This window comes from Pseudonaja textilis, chromosome 10 (genome assembly GCF_049901715.1).
Source record: "Pseudonaja textilis isolate UNSWEBS1 chromosome 10, rPseTex1.2, whole genome shotgun sequence".
In the NCBI taxonomy this organism is placed as follows: domain Eukaryota; kingdom Metazoa; phylum Chordata; class Lepidosauria; order Squamata; family Elapidae; genus Pseudonaja; species Pseudonaja textilis.
The window spans coordinates 9,661,106-9,686,995 of NC_141999.1; the positions used below are offsets into that span (position 1 = coordinate 9,661,106).

Here is a 25,890-nt window from a genome sequence, read left to right on the forward strand (position 1 = left end):
GGGGAGGGAATGGGGATTTTACAATATCCTTCCCCTGCCATGCCCATCAAGCCACGCCACACCATGCCCACCAAGCCACGCCACACCTACCAAGCCATGCCCACAGAACCCGTAGTAAAAAAATTTGAATCCCACCACTGAACGTCTATTGGTTATGCAGATAGTTGCTTCCACCTAGCAAGATTTCTGTTAAGCAAGGAACCGAGAATGACACTTGGAGTTACTTCTCTGCAGTTTCTTGTGTTCACCTATCGAAGGAAATCTTGCCGCCCTAAAGCAACCATCTGCATTGTTATCAGGTGAACTCTTTGTGAGTTGTTAGGGAGGTTTCTGCCTTCACCCTCTTCCTGCCTGCCAGACATTGCAAACTTCACTGTCTCTCAGCCTTCTGGGAAAGGACCCTCTTCTCCTGCGATTCTGGACTAACATTCTACCACACCATTCTTATAACACTGAGCTTTCCTGCCACCCAACCCAGGAGCATCCAAAAGATACGAGGAAGGAAAAATCAAGATAATGGCTACAACGGTGAGATTGGAGCTCTGCCTGTTTGTTTGTTTTTAATGTACGTTACACATAACAAACAGGTGGAGCTTTGATTGCACTGTTGCAGCCATTTTTTAACCCCCACACTTTTTCCTTTTTCTTTTTAACTATTCCCTGCAGACAATGATCAAGAGCAGGAAACCTGCTGGAATTCTCACCTAGTGGAGCTGGCTCAGCTGCAGAACGTAGAAAGCAATGCACAAGGTGACTTCTCCAGACCTGAGCAGCCTGTTGGATGTTCCTATTGAAATCACTGGGTTTTTTTTAATTAAGAGTTTTAGCTTGCTTTTATAGGTAACTCGAGGCAGTGAGCGTACCCAATGCTCCTTTCTCCCATTTTCCCTTAACCCTATGAGACGAAGTAGGCAGAATTCCTGGCAGAAAACCAAGCTCCATGCCCTCTGACCTCTACCTTTGCAGATTTATCCTTATTTTCCCAGCGGAGAAGTGAAAGAGGAATCCATCGACGATCACTGCCCACTGTACTCCAAGGGCAGCAAGGAGAAGGTTGAACCCGATGCTGCTGAAGCCGTATCTGTGCAGGAAGGCCAGAAAATAGGCGAACCCAAAAATCACCATGAGGCTGACATCTTGAAATACTGCAGGGAAGACAGAACACTTGTGTCAAGGAGGCCTGGTGGGGAGCCTCGTCTGGGAGACCCAGCTCTAATCACCACATCGTACTGAATCTTAATGAGGTTTGTTTGGTTTCAACTCAGCTTGCTGTGTAATCCTAGCCATAGTGGTTTATTCATAAATCATGGTTTAGAGCAGAAGTGAGGAAAGTTGAACTTCAACTCCCAGAATTCCTGAGCCAGCCAAGTTGTAAAGGGGCCATTGACAATTTGGCTGGCTCGGGAATTCTGGGAGTTGAAGTTCCCAGGTCGTAAAGGGTCTATCATTCCCCACTTCAGCTGAGAGTGACGCATCAATCTAATCACTGATTGGTGCTATCTGACAATTGGATCTTAAACCAAAGGACACATGGACTTCCAAGTTTTGGATCCTAGGCACCCCATCTAACAGGTAGAAAGGGCCTCCTTATACACATATATGTTCAGGAAAGACAAGGAACCTACTGCTCTCTGTCCTTTACATGTATGCACATATTTATAAATACATACACATCACTCACTCCCATAATACCACCTTCTTCGTTCAAAAAAGAAGGCTCTGTGCTATAAGCCATAATGTGTTGTAACCACGATTCATGGAGATCATAGTGGCCCAATTTGCATAGGCTGCTAAGTCATAAAGCATGGTTCTCAAACTGCAATGGGAGATTTCAAAACTTCCAGTGTTTGCTTAACTTTAGCAACTTCTAGATATCTGAACTTTTATTTATTTAAAACATTTATATAGCCGCCCATCTGATAACTAACTTCTTAACAAGGAGTTGAAAAGGTAATTCTGGGTGAAGAGTAGAGGTGGCATTCAGCAGGTTCTGACCAGTTCTGGAGAACCGGTAGTGGAAATTTTGAGTAGTTCAGAGAACCAGCAAATCCCACCTCTGACTGGAGATTTTACAGTATCCTTCCCCTGCCACGCTCACCAAGCCACGCCCACAGAACCGGTAGTAAAAAAAATGTGAATCCCATCACTGGTGGAGGGATCCAGGTGTTTGGAAGTTGCCAAGAATGGGAAATTTAATCAAAACCAGACAAAATCATATCATGACTTATCAAAGTGAGTGAACTCAGCTGCAATATATGTAGGCTTGCTTCCCCCAGTAAAATCACCCAGTGCTATGCATCAAATGGCTTTTGCTAAGTATCACTTTTATGGAAAGAGTCAAGATGAGCCTCTCTACAAGTTGTCTTCCCCAGAAATGCTGCTGCTACTACTATCACTACTGCTGCTATTACTATGGAGAATCTCCATAGGCATTTACTACTGAAAGTAGTCCTCAACTTATGACCACAATTGATCACAAAATTTATGCTAAATGAGAAAGTTGTTAAGTGAGTTTTGCTCCATTTTACAAAATTTTCTTGCCACATTTGTTAAGTGAATCACTGCAGCTGTTAAATTAGTAACACCGTTGTTAAGTGAATTTGACTTTCCCACTGACTTTGCTTGTCGGAAGGTCGCAAAGGGTGATCACACAACCCTGGGAAATACTGCAACTGTCATAAATATGAACCAGTTATCAAGCATCTGAATGTAAATCACATGACCATGGATTTGCTGCAATGGTCGTAAGTGTGAAAAATGGTCACACGTTATTTTTTTTCAGTGCCGTTGTAACTTCAAATGGTCACTAAACAAACTGTTGTAAGTTGAGGACTACCTGTACTATCCCAAAGGATCAGAGGGTCTTCAGAGCTGAAGAAGCTTCTTGGATGAGAAGCAAAACGTCTTCAAAGAAAAACCAGAAAGTCCAACTGCCCCTTGAAAAATCACTTTTGGGTCAACCATGACCTGGATGACTGAGAATCTCCATAGATATAGAATGATATACTATCATTGTCTGAAATCATTATTTTACTGTAATTAGTTCCAGATCTGAGTTGCAAGGTAACAGAAAGCCAATAGATGGCAGCAAAGCATTAAGAGGATTTGCTGCCATCTAATGACTATTGGGATATTTGCTGTCCAGCTGTAATTTCATTCAAACTGTCATACATCCCTTATATATTTATTTCTCACAGGTCTTTTGGTGCTGCTGTATTTCAAAGCAGCTCCATTCGAACAAGCAAGTTTTTCTGAGCATGGAGGCATTGTATCTGGCTCCCTTTTTCCAATGACCTGATGTTAAAACCACTACTTCTCCTTTAGCAACAGTTAATTTTGTCACATCAGAAGCTTCCTAATCTTGAGTGGAGCTTTGGGGGTCTTTAGCTCAGTCACAGGTAGGGAGTTGAACCTGGGACTTTTGGATGGAAAAAATGTGCCAGGATGCTAAGCATCATTTTGACATTTTTGATCACACAACAGACGCCCCTAAGGTACTTTATGCTCCAGATCTAAACTCTACCATGTTAACTAAGCGCAAGAGAAAATGCTTTAACACAACCAGACTATTGAGCCCTACAAAACTCCTTTCAGGCCAAGGATTGTATTTGACTTTAAATAGCAGACAGGACACAGAATAAGAACCAAAACTAGATAACAGTTGAAGTAAATACGGTTCAATTAATTCTAGTTAGGTCTGATGGTGAAGGCACCAGACCAGAAACTAGGAGACTGTGAGTTCTAGTCAGGATTAGGTATGAAAGCCAGTAGAATGCCTTTGGGCCAGTTCTTCTCTCTCAGCCCAACCGACCTCACAGGGTTGTTGTAGAGGGGAAAATAGGAGGAGGAAGGAGTATTAAGTATGTCTGTTATTTTGAAGTAATCATTAAAAAAACCAAAGATGAGATATAAGTAAATAGTAATTTCACCCTTCATTTTAAAAAGAATCTGTCAGCAATTTGGCAAAAGGTCGGGGTGGGGCCAAATCTGAAGGTTTGGGGGAGCAGAGGCTATCCTCAAATTTGGACCAGGCATCTCTAGATTATGCTCTTCAGGGACTCAACTATGCATCTCCTTCAATTTTACCTAAAGAGGAAGGAAATGTCCCAAAGGCACTTTTTTAGGAGGCAACTGGACTTTTTTTCGAAGACATTTTGCTTCTCATCCAAGAAGCTTCTTCAGCTCTGACAGGATAGTGGGGAATGGAAGGATCCGGAAGGAAACGTCTTCAAAAGGAAAAACAAAGTCCAGTTGCCTCCTGAAAAAGCACCTTTGGGACAACTATGACCTGGATGACAGAGAATCTCTACAGACATGAAGGAAATGTGTACTATATCTGTTTCATTATACCAGAGGTCTCCAAACTTGGCCACTTAAAGACTTGTGGACTTCAACTCCCAGCATAGCTGGCTGAGGAATTCTGGGAGTTGAAGTCCACAAGTGGCCAAGTTTGGGGACCCCTGCACTATAACCTCTCCTCCCAGCTGGGGCTGTACCCAATTAACAGTTTTGAATTCCTCACAGCTGAGAAGCTGCAATACGCAACACAACTGACAGAGCCTTTCCGGAGAAGGAAGTTCGTTGTGGGACCAGCCTTTACTTAACCTTCCAATGCCACAGAAGACAAGTCTTCAACCCCGACAGCAAGCCACCTTACCTGGGTAGTCTCTGGCAAGATTTTGACTGTGGTCATAAGAAATGAAGAATCCAAATATAAGGATTAAAGCAGCTTCCAAAAGAAGAAGGAGCGCAGGGAGACGAAACCGGAGATTGGGAAGATACTGGGAAGACATCGTGGCTTAAAAGAAAGGCAGCCAAACAAGGACCAGGCACGCGTGAATACAGCCCCTTGGGTTCAAACATTCCACGAGTCTCCACTGAAAAAGAAAAAAGAAAGAAAAGAGAAAGTTGTGAAGGAGATAAGAGTTCTTAGAAGGAATTAGCAAAGCACATAACCCTTATCTAAGACAGGCCAGGGGACTGCCTGACCTGTGCTGACAGATGCTTGATTAGTATTAAGCAAGCTGATTGTCTGCAACTATAAGAGCCATACCAAAATGTGTACGATTGAAAACCTCCCAGAAGTAGACACTTACATGTTTTCATCAACTTTGCAAGCCTGACATAAGGTGCACTTATTTGAACTCAGAGGAGACAAGCAGGACCATGTTGCAATTGCGTGTTCCTGGCTAATTCCTCCCAGGAACAACAGCAAAGTTCCAAATTTATGTGCGTTTAAGCAGGTCTCATCTAACCAAGAAGAACTCAGCAAGTAGCTATGGATAGTTTTCTTTTTCCAACCGACATACAGATAGTCCTTGACTTACAACAGTGCATTTAGTGACCGTTCAAAGCTGTAACAGCACTGAAAAAAGTGACATGACTGGTTTTCACAGTTATGACTTTTTGATCATGTGATCAAAATTCAGATGTTTGGCAACTGGTTCATGTTTACGATGGTTGCAGTGTCTCGGGGTCAAGTGATCCCCTTTTGTGACCTTCTGACAAGCAAAGTCAATGGGGAAGCTAGATTCACTTAACAACCGGGTTACTAACATCAACTGCAGTGATTCACTTAACAACTGAGACAAGCAAGGTTGTAAAATGGGGTAAAACTCACTTGACAAATATCTCGCTTAGCAACAGAAATTTTGGGCTCAATTGTGGTTGTAAGTTGAGGACTACCTATGCAAGTGGTATGAGCCAATCATTACAAATTACTATGCACTTGCATAAATTCTAGTTACAGATAGTCGCTTAGTGACCACTTAAGGTTGGCAAGCTGGTTGTTAAGCAAATAAGTCATTATACAAAACCACAACTGTGCTCATAGTGCTATTTTGGCTTTATTTTGCTTTACAGACTTGCAAGGTATAAACATGAAGATTGGTCCCAAGGTTACTTTTTCATCAACATTGTAACTGCAAATGATCACCTGTAGTGCATTTTTCAACTTAAGGGCATTCTCCAGATTCTGCCCTTCTTTTAACTAGCCTTTACTTGGCTCTTGAACGAGCTTTGTTGACAGGCTTCAAAGCAATCTAAAATAAAGCCAGTGGAATGGTAGCAGTAGCCAAGGGGAAAAAAATCCACACGATGAAAGACATCATTGCAGAAAATCATACAGTTCATCTTCCTTGGATCAAAAACCTTTATTATTGACTACAAGTCTTTTTCATACTCAGTTTCTGCAAAGTTAATTCTTTCAGTGATGATAATCAGTTTACATCTGTTATGTCCTCCTATATGGGGGTTTCCTCATAGATTACACTCATATTTTACTCTTTCATGATGGAGTAGGCTCAGAGTAACATTCTCACCATGCTTACTTGTAGCTTTGGGTTGCAGCATCAGGGAAAAGCCATTCTGTCCTTTTCTGCATGAGCAACCAGTCCGTGGAACTCTAATTTGGAACTCTAGTTTGAGTTTCTTCCTTTGAAATCTTTCAGCCTCCCACAAGCCCCTTTCTATGTTGGTTTATTGGACTGTTTCTGCAGTATATTTCATAAGCCACTTTATTTATTTAGCTGTAAATTGCAAAACAATGCCTTGCTTTTTCATAGCCAGTGTATTTTTCTTAACTCCATCCCAATCCTATAAAGGTTGACTCAGAAGTAAACCCCACAAGCAGATAAACTTTTTTCCCCCAGGAGTAAGCGTCTGAGTAACAAATACGTTTACACCAAGAGAACTCCTTCTCTCAAACCTGATCCAACTTAGTTCCCAATAAATAGTCCAGGATGAGGGAAGATAAATGCGTATTTTGAAAAAGAGGAATATAATTATGTGAACACCAAAGGAATGGCAAAATCTGAGAGGTAAGCAAACCTCCTTCAGTTTACCATGTCCAGCCACCTTAACAAAAGGCTACAGAGGGGGAACTCTCACCCCCATTGGCCAAGACTCGATTTCCCAGGGCACTTTGCACGGTTATTAGCCTAGTCCCACTTAGCCCAGAACTCTATTGGTGGTCTTCAGTGCCCTTTCTATCGAGCGCCATTTTTATTGGCTCAATACATCATCACTTTTGTAAGTGGGCGGATCCGTCCGCGAGCCTGTTTTAGAAAGTAGCGGGAGCGTTATTCTTTGCCTCTTCTTATCTTCGGGCCACGGATGACGGGAGGAGTTTATTGGTCAGCATTTACGTCAATTAATCGTAGAGGGCCGTACCCTAATCCCAAACCAAAGGTTGAGATCAAAGAGAAGGGGGGGGGGAAACCACCTTTCTTTCTCTCCCATTGGGAAATATTGAGACTGCCCCGCCCCTCTACTCTAACTCCGCCCCAGGATTCAATCCTTTCTGTCACGGACTTTAAGGCCGGTGGTTCGCGCGACTGGGCGGTCCTTGTTATCTTAGGAAAGGACGGTCGGGTCTCTGCCGCTCCGCTTGATTGGCCAGCTCGCCCGTCTCTCTTCTCCCTCGCCCCGCGCTGATTGATTCTTCCCAGCATCGCCCTCATGTTTAGCCCGCAGCGGATTGGCCTGGGCTTGAAAGGAGGCGGGGCGAGGCGTGGAGCCTGCGCGCGGGGCCGCGGCGGCGGGGAGGGACGGATCTGAAATTATTTTTTATTTCTTTGTTTCCGAGAGGGGAAAAAGAGGGGAGGGAGGAAGGGGCGGGGAGACAGTGCGCCGGAGCGCCAAACGGGAGCGGGAGACTTTCCGGGCCTCCGCGCGGACCGACGCGCTCGGATGTTGTCGCCGTGACCCGGGCGGGGCAGGAGGAGCAGCCGCCGCCGCCGCCGCCAGCAGGCCAGGTTGGGACCCCCCCCGAGCCGGGCGGGAGGATGAAGCGCCGGAGCGCCGACTGCAGCAAACTCCGGCGGCCGCTGAAGCGGAACCGCATCACGGAGGGCATCTACGGCAGGTAGGGCCGCACCTGCCTCGCCCGCCGGCCCCGCCCCGGCCTGTCAGAGGCGCCGAGGAGCCGCCCCGTCCCCGTCCCCGTCCCCGTCCCGGCCGACGCGCTCCCCTCAGCCGGGGCTGGACCCCGCTGCTGCCCCCGGGCCTGCCGCCGCCGCCGCCGCCCTCCCCGACTCCCTTCAGGCCCGCGCTGGGCTCTCCTCAGACCCTTTCCCAAAAGCTCCGGCGACTCCCCGGATTCATGGCGCGCTCGGAGCCGCCTCCCCGACCCGCCGGGCTTCCCTTCCAGCCGGCGTCGCCTTCAGAAGCGCTGAGGAGCCTTTCCCATCGTCCCCAGCCGGCCCAGAGGGTCGTTTCGGCGGCCTCAACACCCACCCACCCACTCCCGGGCCTCTTCATAAGAAAGGGAGAGAAGCATGGGAGTTGTAGTGCAGCCTGCTTGCGGGACACCAGCTTGGGGGGTGGGGGGGGGTTGTCCCCCACTAACTTCCCCTTCCCCCCAGTGCCAAAGTTTCTGGAAGGGGGCCTTGGGGTGGGGGGGGAGGAGAGGGGGGCTTCTTTCAGTTTTCCTTTCCAAACTCCAGTCTGCTCCCAGCAAGGCGTCTCTCCTCTGGCTTTCAGGGCTGCAGCTGGCCTGATCCACAGGAATGCTGGCTTGGTGGGATTGGTTTTGTAGTCCTGTGCCTCTGGAGAGCACCTGGGTGGGTGGGTGGGTGGGGGAGAATAGCTGGTCTGGAGGGAATAAGATGTTTGTGACCCACCTTGGATAAAGCGGCAAAGCAGTGTTTTAGGTCAGAAGTCCCTTTCGCACATAACTGTCCGTTCAGGTTTTAAACCCCTTTTTTAGGGGGAGGTTCTTCTCTACCTTACAAGCTACTTTAAGCCACAATTCTGAGAGCAGCTTTTTAAAGAGTCTTCCGTGAATAGTGTGGACATAAATTCTTTTCCTAAAGCCCCATATCTGCCTCCCCCTTCACCTTCTGCCCTTCAAGCTTGGACACCTGTACCCAATCCTGGGTCTACTGCTCCCGTAGTTCTTGTATTCTTCAGTGTTTCTCAACCTTGGCAACTTTTTAAGGTGTGTGGGATTCCAACTCCCCAAATTCCCCAGCCAAGGTATTGGGCTGGGGAATTCTGAGAGTTGAAATGAACCCAGCTTAAAGTTGGCCAGGTTGAGAAACACTACTTTAACGGTAGAAGACAAGTAACTTGTGATCTTCTGCAAGACTCTTGTGTGAAGTCATTGCTTTCCTGTGGTTGGTCCTCTGTCTAGTTACACCACACCTACCCCAGGAATCTTGCCCTGAGAGCCTGTTTTTCCTCTAGAATAGCCTTCCCTAATAGTGATGTCCCACATGGTTATAGTCCATCGTTGCTTAGGCCTCATCAGATTGTTCTGGTGCTCTCAAATCTATGTTGTAAGCTTTCTGTGTTGTAAGCTGCCCAGAATTGTTAGGTACGAGATGGGGCAGCAAATGAATTTTATAAATAAACAAACTCTACCAATCCAACAATTCAAGGAGAGAAGCAACTTAGAAATAAGGAGAAATTTCCTGACAGTTGGAACAATTAATCGGCGGAACAATTTGCCTCCAGAGCTTGTGGATGCTCCAACACTGGAAGTTTTTAAGAAGAGATTGGACAACCATTTGTCTGAAGTGGTATTGGGCTTCTTGCCTAAGCAGGGGGTTGGACTAGAAGACCTCCAAGGTCCCTTCCAACTCTGTTATTCTATTCTATTCTTACAATTAGAAGCCATCTATAATTTCCCTCTCATAAAGAACATTTTCTAGAATCCCCCATATTACTTTTAGATTCTTCTCAACTATTCCATTTGGCAACCTTTTAAGGAATTATTTTGCTTTCCTACTCATTTATTCATAACATCATCCAGTGAAACAGCCACCTCTTGAAAGGATGAACAAGAGAGAGCAGTAACTTTGGCCAATACTCTTGGCTCCCTTGGCTAGAAATCATAGCTTCTCTTGACCTCAGATCCAGAGGACACTTGTTTTCTTGCTTCTGCTCTCCATTGACAGAGTTTTCTGTAGTTCTGATTCTGTAATTTTTTTATCCTATCTTTGTACTTGTGTCCTACGGTGTTAACTCTTTTCTGTAGATGTTGTTTAAGGACTTCTTCCCATAGCCCTTCTCTACATCAATGAGCCTGGCTTTGCCTTTTCATTCCTCCCATTGTACTTTGCTAAGCTAATGTAGTGCCCCCCACATGCCATTAGTTTTTCTTATCAATGAACCTTGATAATGACTTGACTCATTTATTATGATCTGCTTTTTACTATTTCCTCAAAAATTACATTCCCCAGTCCTTCTCTGTAACAGTTTTACACATCTTATGTTTTTCTCTATGCTTAGTTTTCTTGTGTTTACTTCCCTACCCCTTTATTATTTGCCACAGTCCCTTACCCCAAAGTCTTTTTTTGGGCTTTATAGTTTTAAATGATGGGCTTTTCCTTTTTGTAACTATTGTAACTTTTCTGGAGACTTTTAACTTCAGACTTACTTCCCAAGTCAGAGAATCACAATTGGTTTTTTTTAAATTTTTCATGTCTGTTTTTTCCTGCATTATTTTCTTTTTTGGTACTATACCAAAAATGGTTTGTATTCTTTGGTGAGAAAGATATTAAAGAATTGGAATTTTCTATGGTGATTTAGTTTTTGCACATTATACGCAGTAGTATTTTTAAGTAATTATCATTAGCTGAACACAATACTTCATTCACCTCTTCTAACCATGAACTTCAATAGTTTCTCAGTGAAGTTACTGCACAATTTGCAGAAAATGCTATATTGCTGTCAGTTTATATAATTACAAAGGGCCTAATAGATACAGAGTTTGGCAGACAAATTATACTTGTCATTGGCTAAGCCTGAGGAGTTATGTTTTCACAATGACTGGGAAAGGAAAAGAGATCACAATATCAATGAATACCTACTGCTATATGAGTTTTGTTTTCAGAGAAGTCACACATTAATAGCTGTTATAAAGAATAACTTAGAATGAGACCCAGCTATGAAAATCTATATTCCCCCAAAGGAAATTTGCCCGTTTGAATTGAAGTTCTGTTATGTAATATTGCATAGCTAACTGCTTAAGAACAGCAGTTATTATTTTCTGGGCTCGTGTATATATTTTTCACATATTTCTGGTGCGTGCTCTATATATAATAGTGAGTGGTACTCTTTAAATGTATAGGAAAACAGTTTACAGGGAAGACGGTATCAGTACATGTATTCTCCAAATTATTACTTACACAAAACAAAATTTTATAAAAACAATCAGGCTTTTAAAAAGATTGCTAGGAGAAAAACCAAGGCTAACCAGATCTTTCACAGATACAAACAGAGGTCTGGCCTAGTTATTTTCCGGCTATCAAAATGCACTGGACAGGGCCCATTTCTTCATCGATCTGACAAAGTTAGCCCAGTCAAGATCAAATAAAATTATCAACTGTTTGCTTTGAAAAATTATGATTCCAAATAGAGGCCAGCTCTAGTTATTGGTATCTCCTGACTAGCTCTCTTCTCTGATTGCTCATTTATGTTTATAATATTATGATAATCTTTTCCTATAAAGAAGTAGGCATGGCCCTTCCAGCAACATAATTAATACTAATCTGCATGTCTGTAAATCTAACCTATGATAGTTATTTTTGTCACATACTGTTAAGAATGAGCATACCATTATTTAAGTCCACTATTCTCTTAGATGGTAATGTTTTGGAATGACAGACTTAAAGTATAGCTGTTTTTTATCTTGAGTGGCAGAAGACTTGCTTGGGCATAAACAGGACTCATGTTCCCTGCAGATGCTAGCAAAGACAGTGTCAGAGTGTACACTTGCTGTATACAGTACATGCTGCAGACCAAGTTCTGTGTGGTCCTAGAGATCATGACCCAACCTTCAGCCCAGATTTGTTGTGCTTCTTTGCCAGGTCACAGAGATGGGGTGACTTAGTAATTCTGTTTTTCTTTTCTTTCAAACATGGGGCTAAAAATGGCAAGATTTATGTTCTGCTTCCCCATTGAACATTGATTGGTAGATGTTTCAGACATATGATTAATTTATTAGGTTAATGCATGAGCTTAGCTTTGTACCAGATCCCTGTGCTTCCTTAAGTTTAATATGGCAGAATATTACCATTAACTTCTAGTTGAAGTGCTAAAGCTGCATTGGGTATAAATCAGGTTTCAACAGCCTTTTGTAAAATTACACTACCAGACTTCCAACTATCATATGGAAATCAACATTTCTGGAGGGTACTAATCACCTCTTATTGGCATGTTAGTTTAAGTCTTAGTTCAGCTATAAAGTCAGGAAGTGACTCTAAAGCATTATCTCAGCATTCTATCACAGTGGAAGACTTGTAATAAATAATAAATGTGATAATACTGATCTATTTTAGAAAGCTGTTATAAGCTTACTGAAAATGGACGTGATCTTACATAAATGTCGAATACTGGTTGAAAATATTTCTACAATTCCATGTTTTGTTAGAGCTAGCGTAATTACAGAATTGTCATGTTGACATCAAAGAATTTGAAAAACTTGAGAAATTTTATGCTAAATTAATCTCTGTAAATATTGTGATGGGCTTCAAGTAGCTAATCAGATTGGATGCACTATAGAGTAACTTGTCTGGTAGACATAAGCAATCCTGTATTTCCTACAAGCAGTGTGATCATTTCATTGCTGAGGATGGAAGAATGAGGGGCATTTTTTTTACCATTTTAAAGAGACAAATAGTTTACATGTTAAGCCAAAAAGAGTGGCTTCTTTTCATGGCTAATACAACTTACTTACTTACTTTCTTAGATTAGTAAATGTATGTGTATGGATTATTATTTTCTAAGAATTTTTAAAAAATCAGATTACCATACCTATCTATTTACAGTCTAAAGTCATAGTAAAATAATGGTGGACTCCTCCATATGCTTCTGTGGCATTGTTATAGAAGTGGTTTGCCATTGCCTTACGTGAGAATGTTTTGATAAGAAATATTCTTCATGAAAGTAGAAGAAGTAGGTAGAAGAGTAGAAGAAAAAAACAACACATTCTTTATGTAACATTACCAAATACCTCTTGTGTTGTCAAACAATGCCGTATTGTAATCTCCTACTTACTTTATGTTTGTCCCAAAACTCACCTTTTCTGGAAAGGCTGTAGATTCTATTTTGATTCTTACTAGTAGAACTAAGCCAAAGCCTTACATGATTTCTATCTTTAGATTCCTCCCTCTCACATCCACTCCATTTTTCAGTTTCCCTGCCCTTTCTAGTGGGATGTATATCAATTGTATAATAGATTGTATTATATAGATGAATAAATCATTAGTAAAGACTAGATGGGGTAGTCATTGGAAGGAGAACTCTCTGGGAGGGAAAGATCCAGTTGATGCCAGCCAAACAAAGGGATTATGCCATGCTACCTTGGCACTCTGCTGCAGCAGCCAAATGGATGTACATAGCAGTAGTATTAATTTTGAACTGCTGAAAACCTATTCTTAAGCCTTTCCCCCATTCCAAAACAGTACTCAAAGTCCTTTGCTATGTGATTGGCAAGATCGGGATCTCTGGCTGCTGCTTAAGAAAAATAAATGGAAGGCTCCACTGGCCTGTTGCTCACGGTTGTGTGCAAAGTATTTCTCATTTTTTTATCCTCTGAGAAAAAGTGTTGATACATCAGTCATATATATATATAACACGAATGCATATTATTTGTTATTCAGCAATTCATTTTTAAAAGGTATTACCATAGTTTTGTCAGGATCCCCCCCCCCCCGAATAATTTCCATTTAAAAAAAAATGAAATGATAATTTTGGTACCAAGCAAGCAAATGCATTCTTATACAAGGATTAGGGCCTGAAATAGCTGTGGCTCAAATAAATGTTGTACATATTTGGAGGCTATTTTTGCTGCATTGGGCTAGGGGAACAATCATTACCAGATTTTTAAATTGTGTTATTCCATCATTTCTGATACAGTCCTGTGTTCCTTTTTTGGAAGGAGGAGGGTCTTTGTATTTTTATGTAGAGGTCAGATATCAGTTCAGTTTACTGATCTCATTGTTTCTCAAATTAAGGAGAATCAAAAGTTGGTTGTGCTCATGGCTGCATCTTTGGACTCATAGACCTGCTTTAAAAAACACTTTGCTATGAAAATTTTATCGTTTGATTAGGGGTTTTTTTTGCATCAGAAAGTGTAAGTGGTGAGACTTAGCAGTATCTCAATTGGAAAGGCACCACCACACTTACACGTAGCAGGAGATTCTTCCAGCAAGGACTACTTGGCATCGGATGAGTTCTGCTTTGATTTTGCATGAAATGTTCATGTTGTATCTGTGCCCAAGCTATCATGTTCATACACAATTCTGAATAACAAAGAGGCAGATCCATTAAGTTAAATTGGGAAAAATGAGAGAGATGGGTGGTTAAGAAATACAAAATGTAAATAAATACAGTCAAAGCTGTGGAATCAGCACTATATTGTAAAAGAAAACCAGCTCTAAAGTTATAAGCCATATTATACATATTAAAGTCTAAAGCTTATCCACAACCATTTCGAAGACTGATTACGCTCCTGATAATGATAGCTTTTTTTTGGCACAAAAATACTAAACGATGCACCTCAAACTGATAGTCCAAAAGGTTATATGTGGGAGGTTTTGAACCTGGTTTTCTGAGAACAGCAAACAATAATAGTGTTAGAAAAACAAGGACAGTTACGGATCTCATCTTACATCATGTCCATAGGCTCTTTGGTGTTAAAGTACTGGTAACCACAATTACCACTAGGCATGTTGCAACAGTTATGTTACAATTGTTGCAACAATTGTATTTCCAATTGTTGTTTAATCTTTACTTTCTAAGTATCAAATACAAGATACACTTTAAACGTGAAGAGTAATTAAAGGTATTTTATGCTAAGACTTAAAGGATGATTGTTAATGCTATCTTCAGCACAGCCACGAAATTCTGGGTTTATTTTTTTAGTTTTCTTGCTGTTCGTTTGGCACATGGTTATTTCTTCAATATAAGAAAATGGGAGGAATGTTGAATTTAGCTATATGGCTAAAAGACTCTTGAAGAGAAATAGCAAATGTTCAGAAAGAACTGTGAAGCAGATTGTTGAAAATCATAGGCTGTGATAATGTACTGATTCTATTTATAGTACATTTGGCCTCTGTATGTAGTGGGTAGTAGTAGGTAGAAGCAAATGAATGTAGAATAGATATTACCGTCTTGTGAAAAACCTGTTGTGGATAATATTAAAGCATTGGGATTCCTGCACTGATCTCAATGTAGAGTGCAGTTCTGAGCTTTTCAGAGTAAACTGCTTTATAATTTAATTTGGATTAATATGTTTTTCAGTCTAGGAGCCTACCCAAGTTGGGTCAGAGAATCAAGAAATCAGCTTAGTGCTGCACATCTGGAAATCAGGTGCCACTTTGCAGAGATGCAACACTAAATTTTCCTAGTTCTAAAGGGAGGAATGGCCCAGCCAGACTGTGTGATAACACAGAATTTTTTGGAGGAGTGCCTTGGCAAGAAGATTGAGGAAAATCTAAGTGGTTGGCTTGAAAAAGTCTTGCACAGCTGGTGATATTTTCTTACTCCTGGTTTGGCCATTTTTGGTCATCTCTGATTCCATGGGTAGAATAAAGTGCATAAGTTGCTGCGTGACAATCATTTGCTAAATAATATGTTGTTTTTTTAAAAAAAATATTTTTTGTATCTTGATTGCTTGAGCTAGTGTTTTGGTTTATCTTAAGCATTGAAATATACAAATATCTACTCTACAACAGTACTGTCAAATGTGCTGGCTGAAGACTTATGGGAGTTGAAGTCCACACATCTTAAAGATGCTGAGACTGATAAACCCTGCTCTAAAGTATTCATCTATTCTAGGTGGATGAATAAATGCAGTTCATAAATGATAAAATGTTCCTTTTTGAATAGAGCTAAAATGTTATGGGAACATTCTTCTGAATTTGCAAGACAATTCTAGAGCACGTTAGTCTTGCAAGTTGCATCTTGACTGCTTTGTTACAGAAGAAATAATAATGGGGTGCCAGAGTTTTGATTCTTATCTTCAGTTATTTCAATTCCGTGTGTGTCTTCAAAAGTAGAGAATCACACTACTTTATCTGAACTGTTACATTTTTTTATGCTGTACTTCTGTCAAGAAAATAAGATCAACATGGTCATGTAGGCCTCAGAGATAAAGTACAGCAAGGGAGCCTTATTTTTTGTTTTTACCAATAGCTTTTGTAAGTATATCTTGCTGACATGTTGTAAATTGCTTTTTAAAGAAGAAGGGTTGAGCAATGGAAATACAGGTAGTCCTCAGCTTATGACCACAACTGAGCCCCAACTTTGTTGTTAAGTGACACAGAAATTTCTGTGGTGAAAGAATGGGGGCCTATTTTCCAATGCTTCATGGTTGCTTACATTCTGTTGTAGGTCAAGGATGAAAAACTTTTGGTCTATGAGGAATTGAACAGGTTCCTGCCTCTTTTATATCCCTGGTGCAAGTTTTCCTCATAGAGAAAAATGTCGAGCAAAGTAGAAATGTCCTTGCAAACACACCAATTTAGAATCTGTGTAATGGTGTAATGGTCAGGGGTCCATGACAATTCAGCACAGCCAACTCACTACAGCCAACTTGCAATGGCTAACTCACCAGAGGGCAGCTCACCATGGCCAACTCACCACAGGACAACTCGCTGTGGGACAAGAGTTACACTAATATCAAAGAAATGGTGGAATAGTATAATTAAAGAATGGATGTAAAAGGAGGGACAAAATGAAATCTGAATGACAACAATTAAAATATTTTTTATTTATTTTAAATAATTAAATTGAATTAATTGTGAGTTGTGGTGAATTAATTGTGGTGAGTTGTCCTGCAGTGAGTTGGCCATAGCAATTTGCCCCACAGCAAGTTGGCCATGGTGACTTGGCCGCAACTAGCTGGCTATGGAGAGTTGGCTGTAGCGAGTTATTCCATTTCATCTTTCAGACAAGTTGGGATTTTCAACCTACTTATGCCCTGAAAGAATGCCATCTGGAGGATAATACACCATGTGTCTTTTCTGAATGCATTATTGTTGGAGAATAATTCTCTATAATGTCTAAATTTGCTTTCTTAATGCCACATCTGATATGCAGTTGTGCACTGGAACGAGCTTATAAACAACCACACCCTTGTGGGAATTAAGAGTTGCCTCCAGTAAGACCCACGAGGAGCCTGACAAAAGCTTGCTCAGTATCCAACTCCCCCTGTGGCCACAAATAACTATCATGTGTGAAAGGAAGTGGTGGATTAAAAAATGCTAATAGATAGTAACATCTGTGCCTTACTGGCAAATCTGCTTTGATGTGAGATGACTGCTTCTTTTGTTCAGTAGCTTTATACTGCAGAAATTTTTAGTGACTAATAATACATAATGCAGTGAATATTGGTAAATACTCAAAGTTCCTTTCATGGATTAGCTTTTATATTAGATTATACCACTCCCACCACATCTTTGCATTTATTTAAAACCTGACATATAATTGCATTCTTCTTGCTTGTTGTAGAACCTTTTGTATATAGCAAAGTGTGTTTGTAGCAAAACTGCAATTTATTTGATTTTTGTTGAGTAGAACATAATTATTTCCATTTCTTTGTCAAATAGACAAGTTTGCTTTAGAGTGGCTTAATGCCATTTGATACGTATCTCTCCTTGGCTCTTTATTCTTCCTTGATCTGTAATTTTTAATGTTTATATTTGAACAATGTCTTGGGATCCCTAACTTTTGATTTCAAATATGATGAATGGTTCTGTTGTATATCTTTCTGTTATTGTACAGGTAGTAGTGCTTAAATGACTACCTCTGTCAGGTTTAATTTTGAAAGAAGTTGAGATTTCATTTCCATTTCTTGGGTTATTCCTCTGTCATAAATTATGAAATATATACTGCAGATCATTGGACAATTTGCTTCCTTCACAAATGAAGCATCCTTCCCTCTAACAGTAGCATTTTCCATGGAGCCTAGAAAATCTAGGTAGAATGTCCTTGCAGCAGTTCCAAAGAGCTGTGGTTGCTTCTTGGCAGAGGGTATTTTGTCCATAAGCAAAGAATCTTGTTAAATAATTTTGCGTGAGCATGTTAGAAAATTCCATGCTGTGGCTTACTCATTTTAATGATTTCCTTTATGTAAACCTGTCTGTCAGTTACTTATTCTGTTCCAGTGTTTCTCACACTCAACAACTTTAAAATTTATGGATTTCAACTGCCAAGCCTGCTGGATTGGGAATTCTGGGGATTGAAGTCCACATATCATAAAATTTTGGAGGTTGGTAACTGTTGTATAAGGAGAAAGTATGGATATTAATTTATTAATTAGCATGTTACATATCTGGAATACCTCAGTTTTCTTCCCATTGGTGAGCTTCTTTGAGGAGGCACTTGAACCTCCTGGGCCTCTGCAAATCTAGCTTAACTACAGGTAATCCTCAATTTACAACCACAGTTGAACCCCAAATGTATGTTGCGAAGAGAAATTTGTTAAGTGAATTTTGCCCCATTTTCTCGCCACAGTTAAGTGAATCACTGCAGTTATTAAATTAGTTAACATGGTTGTTAAGTGAATCTGGTTTTCCCATTGATTTTGCTTGTTAGAAGGTTGCAAAAGGTGATCACTTGACCCTGGGTCACTGCAACGGTCAAAAATGTGAGTCAGCTATCAAGCATCCAAATGTAAATCATGTGACCATGGGGATGCTATAACAATCATAAGTGTGAAAAATGGTCATAAGTCATTTTTTTCAGTACCATTGTGACTTTGAACAGTCACTAAGTGAATTGTTGTAATTTGAGGACTACCTGTTATACTCTTTTTGGTAAAATAGGCCTGTCTTTCCCATAGAAGTTGTGGGAGGGAGTGGTACTTTTATTGGCGTTTCTATCTTTCCATCAATCATTAACTAAAACAGACACACATATTCATTCATATCACTGTGAGCATGTTTGGATAATATGACAAGCCATTTTGTGGCTTATTGGCAAACAAACAGAATAGCTAATAGATTGTGGGGGACTGGCTGCGTGGTTTAATTTGTCATTCAGAAAAACATGCTAATAGCAAAGAACAGCCAGAAAGCAAGATGAGAGGACTGCACATTACTGAGATAGTTCATCACAATCTTTTGATGATAGAAAATGCCTGCAAATTCTTAACTTCTGTCCAAAACCTTATTAAGCTAGTCCAGTCTTGCAACCAAATCCACAAACATTTGCTAACTTGCAAATCCTTCACCAGCTTTCTGGGGGCTGGCAGAGGATATTCTTGATATGTTTCTATCTTTGATATAGGAAGAGCTCTTTCCTTTGGCAGCTCACTTATTTCTCTGCTCATTAAAGAGAAGGATAGTCCTTTCATTCATTCTCTGCCACCTGTTCACTCATGTATATAGAATTACCTGAACTTTTTGGGGGGTGGGGGTATACCTTCAGGTCATTCCTGACTTCTGTCAACTGCCTGGACAAGTCTATGCAGTTTTCTTGGCAACATTTTTAGTAGTTTACCATTGCCTTTTTCTTAGTGTTGAAAAACAGGGACTGGCCTAAAATTACTGCACAAAGAGGATTTCATGCTAGAAGGGCAGGACTAGAACTCGTCTCCCATTTAAAGCGTCTCCCAGATGCTTTAAACCAGAGTTCTCCAAACTTGGCAACTTTAAGACTTGTGGACTTCAACTCCCAGAATTCTCCAGCCAACAGTTGGCTGGAGAATTCTGGGAGTTGAAGTCCACAAGTCTTAAAGTTGCCAAGTTTGGAGACCTCTGCCTTAAACCATTACACCAAACTGGTTCTCTCTCCATGCACTTACCCACATCAACTTCTTCACTTTGATTATCAGGCTAATGTTTTTAAACCCTTTTCCTAAACCTGGATGTAAAGTCAATCTCTGTATGAAATAACTTGGTCAATTAACATGACATCAAACTAAAGATGTAATCAAAATTGGAACTGAACAAGTTTTGGCCATGTTCATATTTTCCCATAGTGTCATGCCCCTGGTGGAGACTGACTCTGAGGGAGAGGAGGAACAGCCCACAAGGAATGGAAGTGTGGAGGTTGTGGAGGAGGCTGGGGAAGGGCAGAGGCTGTCTGGGCAGTCAGAGGAGGACCCAGGCCCATCCCCTCTTCATCCTAGGGCACACAGGGAGGAGAGGATAAGGGAGAGACGTGGTTTCCTTGGGAGGAGAGGGCCTTGATCCTCTTCATGGGCTGCAGCTGTGATGACTGAATAAGAGGACGGACATGCTTACGGGCGAACTCTGGAAACAAAGTGAGGAAATATCTCTAGTTTATGGTTCCTCTCTAAGTTTGGCGTCCTTCCCAGTGTGTGTTCTGATATCTGTGGACATCTTCAAGCCCTTATCTTGTCTGGTTTGTGTTGTTTTTTACTCTTTATAATTTAAACGACATTTCTTCCTCCTTGTAACTGCTTGTGTGGAAGTTTTTTGTCTCCAGTCAAGGATATTTGGAGCTTGGAAGCAAAGTGAAGGAATAAAAGGGGCTTCACTTTTTTTGTGACTGTGTTTATTTTGTATCCCACCCTGGGTCAGCAGACACAGGATATATTCATCTCCTTTTCAATAATTCAGTTGAGCGAGTCCATAAGTATTTCACGAGAAGAGTACTACACTCCTCTGCTCGTAACAGAATACCCTATATCACCAGGCTTGAAATTTTGAGCGTGGACAACCTAGAACTACGCTGCCTATGGATGGATTTAAGCGTAGTACACAAAATTATCCGCTACAATGTGCTACCAGTACTACCAGTCAATGACTGGTAGTTGTGGTAGCTGTTGTGGTCAGCTTTGACCACAACAATACAAGAGCACACAACAGATACAAACTCAATGTATACCGCTCCAAACTTGATTGCAGAAAGTACAATTTCAGCAACAGAGTGGTCAATGCCTAGAATGCACTACTTGACTCTATTGTTACATCCTCTAACCCCCACTCTTTAACCTCAAACTATCCACTATTGACCTCACCCCTTTCCTAAGAGGTCTGTAAGGGGCATGCATAAGTGCACAATCGTGCCTACCATCCCTGTCCTATTGTCCCCATTTATTCGTGCCTGTTTCCTGTATTCTTACTCATGTTTATACTTATACCTATTATCTTGTAAGCGATTGACAAAATAAATAAAATAAAATAAAATAAAGGATGAGTGTTTCTAATAATAATGAACAAATGTTTATTGAGAGAATAAATTGACCATATTGGAGATTCAGTAAAGTTTTTATAATTAAGTAAGAAAGTGCATTAATAGAAAACAACTTCAAATTGTGGTGGAATTTTTCTACCTTAAAAATAGAGAATGGCTAGATTTTGTCAACTTAGAAGTGTACTTCCTCATGGTATTTCAATAATATGAGATATGTTTTTACACTGTTTTCCATTCAGGTGCATTTTAAAACAATTTGCAATGAAGGTAATGAATATTAAAATAGAACATTATACTATTTTGTCTTAAAGATTGGAAATGAACTTCATTACAATGTAAATAAAAACAATGCAAAGATCATGAGTAGTATTGTTTTTATGTACAACTTTTCTTCTTCCTGATGCAGTTGGTTTTTAAAAATTAATTAGACTTACTGTTGGGAATATTTATCTGCTGCTGAATGTAATACCCCTTATTGTAGTAGATAATATAACACACTCTGAATTTTTTGTTCCTTGGAGACTGTCCTAAGCCAGTGTTTCTCAACATCAACAACTTCTAAGATGTGCAGATTTCAATGCTTAGAATGCCAGCTGAGGAATTCTGGGAATTGAAATTCACACATCTTAAAGCTGCTGAAACTGAGAAACATTATCCTAAGTACTTTTGAGAAAAATTTCCTTTCTGGTACTGATTAGATGTTATGGGCAAGCTGAGTTAGAATAGGTGAAGTTTGTACAATAATACAAACTTCACGTCTATTCTTTCTGATATTATAATATATCTGACTTAAGATCAATCATTTTAATAAAAATGAAGAAAATTAACTGCAGTCTAATCTATCCATCAGAAGCTTACCTTAATATTTACTGATAGATAATAGCCTTACAACTCTTCTTTCTGCCATGAGAGGATACAGCTTTTCAATTTCAGCTTTTCATGTGTTCTAAAGGAAGAAAGTTTAAATCCAGATACTTTGACTACGATGTTTTGAAGAGGAATTGCACTGAGTGCTATTTCTAGGAACTCTGTCTCCATAAGAGAGTTTACAATATCAAGTTTGTAATTCCGCAATAATTCCAATATAGGAGAAATGTTTTATCTTGCCAAATAAGCCCTAGAACAAAATTTGCAGGTTTTTAAATTATTTTTATTAGATAACAGTTTCCTATATTAGAACATGAGCAGGCCAGATCGGAAAGCTTGGCTGGATTAATTCTAATGTAACACCCAGATAGACAGTTAGGCAGAAACTTTGTTTCCATCATTGATTAAAATATATTCAGTAAAACAAAGCAAAGTTAACCCCTAATTTTAAGGATTGTTGGCAACCTTGTGGGCAAAGCTTAGACATAATGTAGCAGAATTTTGCTACTTTTAGAGAAATAGATTTGTCCTGGTTATCTAACAAATAATGGAAGTTAAAAATATTGGCATGCCCAGGAAATTTAGTTTAAAAGGGGGTAATCAACAGGTGGCGAATGTCCCTGTAGAACTGACAATACAAAATAACATGTGCTGTGGTTTCTATGGCACCTGTGTCACAGGGGCAGTATCAAGTTTCAGAAGGGGTTTTCTCATATTTCCCTTCCAAAACAACTGGAGAAAATATACCCCAATCAAGGAATTATCAAGACAAACAAGCTGACAGTAAACAACTTCCTATTCAAAGAATCACCAACACTCCCACCAGCACTGACAAGGCAAGCCACTAGTCTATAAACAGAGAACATTCCCTTCTAGTACTGATGATATTACTTAGTTAGGTAATGAAATATCTGCAAGGAAGCAACAAAGCTCAGAGCACCAAGGACCCCACAGAAAATATTACATTGGGCTAAAGAGAAGGCTTACCTGAATTTGGGGACTGTGATATGATATAAATATAAAGGTGGTTTAGGTGCTTAGTTTATAATTATGACAAATGTACAATTAAATTACAATCCTATATCTAAGATCCTTTACCTTAATATTGATCTAGTCTGATCTAGCTTTAAAGTTAACATGGCATCACTGGAAAAGCCATTTTATAATGCCAAGGCATGGTTTGGCGGGTTCCATGAATGCCATGCTCTTCCTCACTCCTCCTCTACTTTGCGTTAATTCCTGATTTTCAGCTCTCTTGGTTCTCACAGATCTCAGACTACAATCTCAACTACGGTTTGTTAAAGAGAGGAAATTGCATGAGGATAGAGAGCATTAATGCTTGATGTTTGATTGGATCTGCTAATGCTAAATGCTACATTTGTGATGTGGTATTGTGATTACAGCATGTTTTTTGCTGGTTTTGAGTCTTGACCTGAGTTCATAAATTGAGTGAGATGATATTTTTTGAGATGTAAATGGATAGGTTAAAAATCTTAACTTCATAATTCCCCTGACAGTGATTTCATAGGACAGCATTGTAGCATAGAAAAAGAACTGAAACAAAGAAATTCCTGATTTCTTTTTGGCATTATAGATTGTATTTCTTTTCTAATGCCTTTTTTATATTTCTTGAAAGAGTTAAACTACCATCACTTCCCCTCCCCAAAAGCAGGAGATTTTCTTCTGTTTTCTCTTCATTTCTGACATTCTCACATTTCCTTCTCCTAGTTTCCTTTACTCTGTTTTGGTTAAATGTATATAGAGGCAAACAGTATTTTATCAGGCTCTTGGCTTCTCCTCTTTTTTCTCCTGCTCAAATTTCTTCTCACTTTTCAGCTTTGCGTTTGCTATGAAGATGCAGTTTGTTTGTTTGTTTGTTTGTTTATTGAACTTATATTGCTACCTATTCATCCATGGCGACTGAAGGCAGCTTACAGAACATAAAAACCACAATACCAGTTTACTGGTATTACCCTCATAAATTGTTCCAATCTATTACTATAAAGGCAAACTTGATACATGTTATGGTGTAATCTGCATTGTGTAGAAAGTCTACTCAGGGTATTTAAAAATGTTTGTAATAGTATTTTCTTTCTTTTGGGACAAATACAATATAAAGAACATAAATGTTTATAATTTTATCATTCTCTTTCAATTTACAAATATAGTCATTTTTAAAAGAAATTACTTCATTGTATTTCTAAGTATTTATCTTCATTTTCAAGGTATGATTACTTTGGAAGTGAAGAAAATGCATGGACCCAGTATTCTTTAATTCATTAATCATTTAAAAGATCAGTAATATTAAGTTTGCAGTAGCTCTTTCATTAACATTTAAGTTTTCCTTAATTAATTTAATCAGCTGCTTTACTAGATCGGGGCCTATCTCTGAAGATTGTAGTTGGGAACAGAAGTCTGAAGCATTTGCTGTTGTATAAATGTCTAGTGATATATACATATACTATGTAGTATACTATCGTGTTTATTATATAGTAAATATTTGGACAATTTTGAGCAATTGGATCAGTAATTCTAACCATTAGATAAATTATTATTCTGTTAAGGATTCCAGCATGGGCATTATTTTACAGAAAACTATGAAAAAAAAGTTTCATCTATTATTCAAGGATAATCAGCATTTGAATAGTCAGGAAAACTTGTTTTATAGCAGATAAATACTTTAAAATATTTTATTCAGCTTTTGAAATTGACAACATTGTTTTATGGGGAAGCCTATTTGAATAATCACATGATCCATTAAAACAAAAACCAGACGTCTAGCAATTTCTCAAAGCTGTCACAATCTTGAGGTTCGGACACTGGCAATGCATGCATCACTCCTGTCCTTCAGTGGCAGGAACAGTTCACCAAACAGTTCTTGTTTTGGTTCACAAATTCAATATTTCTGTGTTAACTTTCAACAAATTGCAAATCCATGCAAACCACCACAATTGAACTATTACACAAAAAAACGTTTGCAATGAGATGGTTTGCTGTGAGATCCACCTGGTTGTACTTTGCTGTGCACTCAGACGCTGTCTTTTACAGGGCTAAGTCACCAGCAATAGCTTGCTTTCTGTTGTATGTAAATTAGATCAGTAAGTATCCCGAACCGTTAACTGTAGAATGCTGTAGAAGACAAGTAGAATAGGATGAAGGCTACTGAGCTAAACAAATCATCTATCCTGTAATAATATCTCCCTCTTGACTAAATTGAGTCTCAATTACCAGTAAATGGCTTTTAACCAATCTAGTACTGCACACCCAACCACTGATCAATAACATGCAGTATAGGACCTCTTTTGAATTTGATGAAATCAGAAGGAGTATCATTTTTATGATAATGGCACTTTAGCCCAAATATCCAGGTAACAATGTCAAATGATTTAATGTATAAAAATTAAAAGGGTATCTGTCAGATTCCAAAATTCCGTTGTCTTAAGGACTCAAATAGAATTCCTCCATTTAGTTAGAAAATAGAACATATTTCTGTAAGACTATTCTCATTCCCAACCCATGCAGCTTAACAGGAAATAGCACAATCAATGATATCAAAGATTGCTGTTAATTGTTGCAAAAATGCATAACCTGAGGCTAGCACATGTTCAGTGAAAAGCATGGCCTCAAGCCCTTCCCAAATTTGTCACCAGTTTGTAACTTTTCATTTAACCCAGGGAAAAATATTAAATTTTATCAGGTGTGATTTAAAGTAATCACTTTTTAATTAAGTTAGATGCCACATTTGTCATGATCTGATCATTTGTCCCAGCTTAGCCTATTTTTGGAATCCCCAAAATACTGCTCAGAAATCAAATGTGGCTCTTGCTCAGAAAATGTTTCTTTGCTAGGAAAATTTACGAGACTGCATTCCCACTGTTCTGGTGACAGAAGTCATTCCCCAAGGTGAAT

General features: G+C 39.7%; 2 protein-coding genes across 3 annotated transcripts in view; one reads left to right on the forward strand and one right to left on the reverse strand.

Annotated features, from left to right (window-relative positions):
- LOC113437540 (RH-like protein) overlaps positions 1-6,338 on the reverse strand; it is a 25,091-nt gene extending 18,753 nt beyond the window's left edge. Inside the window, exons 1-3 of the mRNA XM_026702591.2 lie at positions 6,321-6,338; positions 4,658-4,877; positions 959-1,145 (exon numbers count right to left, since the gene is read on the reverse strand). Coding sequence (XP_026558376.2) covers positions 959-1,145; positions 4,658-4,793 — 323 coding nt within the window. The 5' untranslated portion in view covers positions 4,794-4,877; positions 6,321-6,338. The remainder of the gene's footprint in view (positions 1-958; positions 1,146-4,657; positions 4,878-6,320) is intronic.
- A 1,279-nt stretch (positions 6,339-7,617) lies between these two features.
- The window catches only part of MACO1 (macoilin 1), a 57,453-nt gene continuing 39,180 nt past the window's right edge, over positions 7,618-25,890 (forward strand). For both annotated transcript variants that reach the window (XM_026702590.2, XM_087939646.1), the window contains exon 1: positions 7,618-7,864. In XM_026702590.2, coding sequence (XP_026558375.1) covers positions 7,785-7,864 — 80 coding nt within the window. In that variant the 5' untranslated portion in view covers positions 7,618-7,784. The remainder of the gene's footprint in view (positions 7,865-25,890) is intronic.